This window comes from Asparagus officinalis, chromosome 10 (assembly GCF_001876935.1).
Source record: "Asparagus officinalis chromosome 10, Aspof.V1, whole genome shotgun sequence".
Taxonomy (NCBI): domain Eukaryota; kingdom Viridiplantae; phylum Streptophyta; class Magnoliopsida; order Asparagales; family Asparagaceae; genus Asparagus; species Asparagus officinalis.
This window is the reverse complement of record NC_033803.1, coordinates 9,335,716-9,341,985: the sequence shown is the minus strand read 5'-3', so window position 1 is coordinate 9,341,985 and position 6,270 is coordinate 9,335,716. Positions and strand designations below refer to the sequence as shown.

Genomic DNA, 6,270 nt, shown 5'->3' with positions numbered 1-6,270 from the left:
TTGCGTCGCTGCTGCTCGGAGCGTCGCTCGCGATGATGGTGTGCGGGTCGGTGACTTTTGTTATTGGGTTCATTTTGATGCCCTGGGTTCTTGGGGTTGTGATGGTGTTTTATTTTCTTGGGATTTTGAGGAACATTACGCGGTTTTGGATGGCCTTGTTTTGCCCCATTCGGAAGGAGATTTCAGGTGAGAATTTTTTTTTTTTTTTGTGAAGTAATGCGTATTTATGGGAGGCGCAACAAAAGAAAGAGTCTTTGTTAGAAATTTGATTGTTTTAAATTAATGGCTGGCTTGGTAACTTCATCAGTTGAGTGAATGTGTTCTTGTAGGTTCATTAATGCTCTTTTTGTCTCTTCATTTGTCCTTTAATTAGTAGAATTGATCGGTTCGCGTTTATTCATTTTTCGGAAAGTTAACAAATTCAGCACACCTACTACTTGTAGGATCCCGCATTGAAATATATCATCCCTTTCTTCTTTTTCTCCTTAGGATTATCCATGTTGCGGTTTGCATTTCGTTCTTGTAGGTTCGATTTTTAGTTGTTAGCTTGATTGTGCCTATGAATTAGATAAATCGGTTGTTGTTTTTTTGTGGGGGTGGGGGGCCGGGTAGGCTGACTTTGTTCAATTAGTATTTTAGCTTACGTAGGTAGATAAGGTTTTGTTAGATTTAATCAAGGAATATCTGATTGTGGTACCTTTGAGTTTTCATGCAATAGTTGAAGTCAAAGAAATGCATATCGTTCCTACCTTGTTGCATAAAAAGATCAGTGGAATGATTTTGTTGGAGACATATGGCTGAATTGAGTTCCCTTTTTCGAAGTTATGATTTTTGTGGCTATTTTCATGTGATAATGTGTAGTTCCAGATTAGATTTTCTCCCACACATGGCTTCTTTTTCTCCCCAATTATGGGGAAGAATAATATTAAGTTCATCTTTATAAGTTTTTTTTACATGTTGTTAATTAGTAGGTGTAAAAAATAATTTTCTGATTTAGATGGCTTGCTTGTTATGTAGATTGATATTATATAAGTTGGATTGATTTAATGAAGCATGACAATTCTATAAGTAAAGGAATTTCAGTTGGCTAAGGATGCAAGAACACATGTTATGGCATGAAAAGTCAACTCGTGAATGCACATCAGAGTGTACTCCTTTTATTGAGGAATTTATTTGAATGGGTCCTTTGAGCCTTATTCTCTTTGATAACTATCGTCTGTACTATACTTTCAGCTCTTGACATTGCATGAACCTTCACTTTATTTCTTATCTCGACCTTGTCTCCTTTGGTTACCCCAATGGTCTTGAAACGTCTGCTTACATTCTTCCCACTTCAGTGTGTACATGTTCTAGATTCAGATGAATTGATCATAGTGGAAAACCATACCTCTCCATATTTGGCATGGCAGGACACAATAGGAGATGGTGCTTAGAAATTGATCTGTCATCGCTTTCCATTCAGTCTTGATAGGATAGGTTGTGACAAGCCTTAGATCAGTGAAAACATGCAACCGTCCGTGTCAAAATGCATTTGATAATTTAGCAAAATAATTTACATGAACATTCACCCTGATTTTGTCATTTCCAAGGCTAACTACTACTTTGATGGACTGATTTTGGAAATATAAAGAATGAGATTCTTATAATGTTATCCAAAGATAGGTATTTCACTAGAAGACACATGAGCGCGCATGTAGATGCATGTGCTCATACATACACAGGCGCATTGGAGCTTCTCTGTATCTCTCTGTGTGCGCGCTCGTTCCCTTGCATGCATTGCGTACACGCACACAAATTGCTTATATTGAAAAGATAAGTACCTTTTTTTTGTTGAAAAGATATCATGAACATGAATATAGAACACTGACTATTTGGATAAACACAAAGAAGATGTTTAACGAACAAAAAAAGTTGATAAAGAGCACTAATACTATGTACTCTTATATTTTTCTGAAACATGATATAGGAAAGGTAAATACCTTTTTTTGTTGAAAAGATGTAGTGAATATAGAACACTGACTATTGGGATAAACACAAAGATGGTTAACAAACAAATATAGCCATGCTGAAGCTTCCTTCCTCTGCTCAGCCCAGAATTGAATTGGTGCGCATTGGGGGGGGGGGCAGTATCATAGATAAGTGAATAAAGTCAAGCTTTGTTTCATTAAATCACTTCCATTTGTTATTGCATAAAAAAGTCCTTAAATTTAAATGATACATAGACATTAGTAAAATTCAATTTATAAGTTTAATTTAATGCACTCGACGTTGAATCCATTTGAACAAAAAAGTGCTTAGTATATATAAAATTCAATTCAAGTTCGTTTATTTAAATACCGCTGCCGATGGATGGGTTGGAGGGGGGGGGGGGGGGCCCAAGACACGCATAAATAGATAAGTGAATAAAGTCAGCTTGTATATCTATTAATCATCTCCATTTTTTTTATTGCAATAAAAAAAGTCCTTAATTTAATGATACATAGACATTAGTAGAAAATCAATTCTAAGTATATTTAATTCGTCGATCATTGAATCATTTTGTAACAAAAAAAGTGCTTATATATAAAATTCAATTCAAATTTATTTAATCGCTCAGAGCGTGATCATTTGAAACACAAAGAAAAGTGATATATATATTATATATTTAGAATATATATATATAATATATATATATATATATATATATATATATATATATATATATATACTAAAATCACAAATGGAATAATATACATACTTAATAATCATTGGCGTGCTCATATAGATTCCCTAAAATCACAAATGTAACTTCTTTGCTTCATTTATGCACTTTCAATTATTACAAAATAGTGATTTTCCGTATTAGTCCCTTAAATATTTCATATATTGAAATCAGTGCCTCAAACCATTGAAATTGATAATAGGCCCCCAAAATAACATTGCTATTATGTGTCTCAATTCTCATAAGTGGCTTTAATCCTCCAATTAAGACCAGCACCACAAGATATATATCATTTTGGGTGATCTGAACAGCATTTTCAATAATTTGAGGGACTATTATCTAAATATTAAAGATTTAAGCTACTAATTCAAAAAGGCATAAAATATATAGATAATTTGAGGATTAGGGTATATGTGACAATAAGTAATCCTGGGGGGTGACTGCCCCAGCCCGCCCCCCTTTAAACCCATCCCTGAATGTGCTGTCGTCCTTGGCTATGATTCACTGCCAGATGTCACCGTCTTATTCTGTTCTAAGCACTTTGGAAGTGTTTCCTGCTCATCTTGAGGCTGCAATATGTGTATTAATGTATGTACATGTTTTCTAAACTAAGACACTATCACTGTGCATTAGAGAATCATCATGGTTGTTATCGTTGAAGTATTTGTTACAAAAACATATTGTAGGCAATACCATGTTGAAGCCCTTTTTCATTTTTATTTTACAGGAGGTATTTAACTAGGAAGACAGGATTAAGATGCTGCCATCATCGGTGTATTATATGTTTGGCATTATTCATTAGCTAGTTTCTTAATGACTTAGAAGTTATCAGGTTAATAAACACTGTCAGCAATTCTGAAACGCGCAAAACTATACTTTTTCAAACCAGCCAATAGAGACTTGAGTATTGCTGCTGCTGCCTAACAGTGTAAGGTCAGGTATGATATCTCATTTGTTTATTCTTTTATAGGCATGTGACACTTCGGGAGTGTGCCAAGTCTGTGATGCCCATAGTGCTCTCTATGCTACTAGCAAAATGAAGTCGTACAGAGGGTTGCATAATTTGTATAAAATGATTTAGATAATTTCTGCTGGATTCTGGTTATGACTTTTTTCACAGTAGTAGAAGTTAGTTATATTTGCACAAATCTTTGGCTGAAAATATTTGTTCTAAACTCCAAAAATTTGACCAGATTTTGTGCTTCAAAGTTACACTACGTAGGCAAAAATAATATGTGCTTTTATCTAAACGTCCTTTGGACGTACTCGACATTTTTTTAAGCCACTTAACAGAAGATGTCTGCAACTGTCAGGAACATGTCACCGCTTCAGGAAAATAGAAGTTGTGCTGATGTTTATTGCTACTGTAATTGTAATTATCTGATTAGTTGTGATATGCGTGCCAAAACTTAGGCAAAATCTATATCGTTGTTTGATAAAACACGACAGTCGCTGCTAACTTTTCTTAATCTTTCCTTCGCAGGTCAACTTTTCTCCAAACGCTCAGTTAATTTGGATCTATAAAGCAGTGAATGAGATCTGATAGCTCGAACGCCGTTGTTATTTCTTGTTTAGGTACAGTTTGCATGCCTTACGCCTTCAGGATTGCTCTCAATTATCCCTGATGATACAAATACATATATATATTGCTGATTTCTGCTTTTTGTTGTTCCCCGCTTTTTAGAGAATGTATTAGTGATTGTTCTTTCTGTTCTAAGACAGACGATGTATCATTTACCCGATGTTTGTTACAAATATGATGTTTTACTTTTTTTGTGAATAATTGTTTACGCGCTCTGAATTTTTAATTAATTCAAGGTTTGCAGGCCGTTTATGTTCATGCATTGCAAATACAAATTGAACTCGTAGTTTTTTCATATGTAAACGCTGGCTTTAGATAATTTTTTGGTGTGTTGGTTAGAGTTGGCGATATAAATGATGGTGTTTGTGGATGTTACCTGAACTATATTTTGGTTAATCTTTTCATGATTCGCTTGGTAAGGTAGAAGACCTCTAATTCTACAAGCTCTAAATTATGGGAATAGAGAGTTTTATATGTGATACCTATAAGCATGGGGGCTACAAAGGACAAAAGGATGTAGCGAGTAAAGGAGAAACTTTCAAGGATAGATGGTTTCAAATAGAAAAGCTCCCCTGAATCCAGGCATATATGAGGTAGTGATATAACAATCAATCTATTAAAGAATCAATTCATACAATAGAATTTGAGTTTGATACCTTCCCGCTATAGCCGAGTCAAGAAAGGAATCCATACCTAGCCCCACAATTGAAATTTTGTACATGCGAATATCTTCACTTTTCTTTTTTTTTTTTGGGGTATTTACTTCAAACACAAGGCTTAAAATCTCCTCCCCTTCAAGCAAATGTCATTACAAAATACGAGTGTATAAAGCATGCATCCCCTCAAAAAGCCACCTCCTCTTCCCACCACCACACCTTCCTCTTCTTCTTTTTTTGCCTTTACCATCTCTCTCCTTCCATCTTTTACTTTCTTACATCCTAAGCTTAGCGTCCCAAATCCTCCCATTATAAGAAGGGCCTTTCCATTCTTCCCAACAAGTTTCAAGAAAAGAGAAATATTGAGATGTCGACGGACTGGGGCCCGGTGATCGTGGCGGTGATCCTCTTCATCCTCCTGTCGCCGGGGCTTCTGTTTCAGCTTCCGGCGAGGGCGAGGGTTATAGAGTTTGGCAACATGGGGACCAGTGGGATATCCATCTTGGTCCACAGCATACTCTTCTTTTGTATTCTCACCATCCTCGTGATCGCTATTGGTATACACGTTCACGCTGCATAAAAGGAGATGGTTTTATCGAGGAACATACTTCAAAATTCTTTACTTGTTTCTTTATGTTTTTTTTTTAAATTGTGGAGAGAGTGATTGTTCCTTGTTATGATTGGATGGGGTTCTATTCATCATTAATTATGTGTTTGATGGCTACAAAATTATTGAAGGGAAAAAAAAAAATTCCATCATGCAAGTGTAGATGGAAGCATATGATGCGTTACGATAAGTGAAAATAAGGGGACTTGGAAAATATATCCTCTACTTTTGTATCCTCTTATTATTATTAATGATAGAGGAGTTCATCCTGTCCATCATTTTTTATTTTAACTTCCATTTTTGGGTTGAAGATCTGGCGCGCGTGTGGCGTGTTTTCTCACGGTTTTTGCAATTCAATTGCTCTTGTTCAAGTTTTGTGCAGCGTGTATTTTTTATTTTTATTGCGTAGTATTATCTGAAGTTATATGTAAGTGCAGTACAACATTAGAAAGAACGAGAAAGAGGCGTGGACTTAAATAGAAGTTGGAGTTAATACACAAGATGACCCCCTAAGATGTTGTTATTATTGATAATGAGTTCAAGTAAGAATCGCATGCTTTCTCACCAAAAAATAAAAAGTAAGAATTGTGCGTTAAAAGCACAACTTGCACGAGTGAAATTTTTTTTAGCGTCAGAGATTGAAACCTTTGTCCATGAAATGGAAGTTTATACGTATGGATCAAATAATGAAAAGAGGTATTGGAAAGATGAGATTATAATCCTT

General features: G+C 35.3%; 1 protein-coding gene and 1 long non-coding RNA gene across 2 annotated transcripts; both read left to right on the top strand.

Annotated features, from left to right (window-relative positions):
- On the top strand, positions 98–4,539 carry LOC109825921. The gene is made up of 3 exons (XR_002243129.1): positions 98–186; positions 3,429–3,639; positions 4,185–4,539. It is a non-coding gene; the product is annotated as an uncharacterized LOC109825921 (long non-coding RNA).
- LOC109825631 lies at positions 5,133–5,831 on the top strand. Its single transcript, XM_020392492.1, has one exon. It carries the CDS (start codon positions 5,307–5,309, stop codon positions 5,517–5,519), a length of 213 nt encoding a protein of 70 aa, XP_020248081.1. The 5' UTR covers positions 5,133–5,306; the 3' UTR covers positions 5,520–5,831.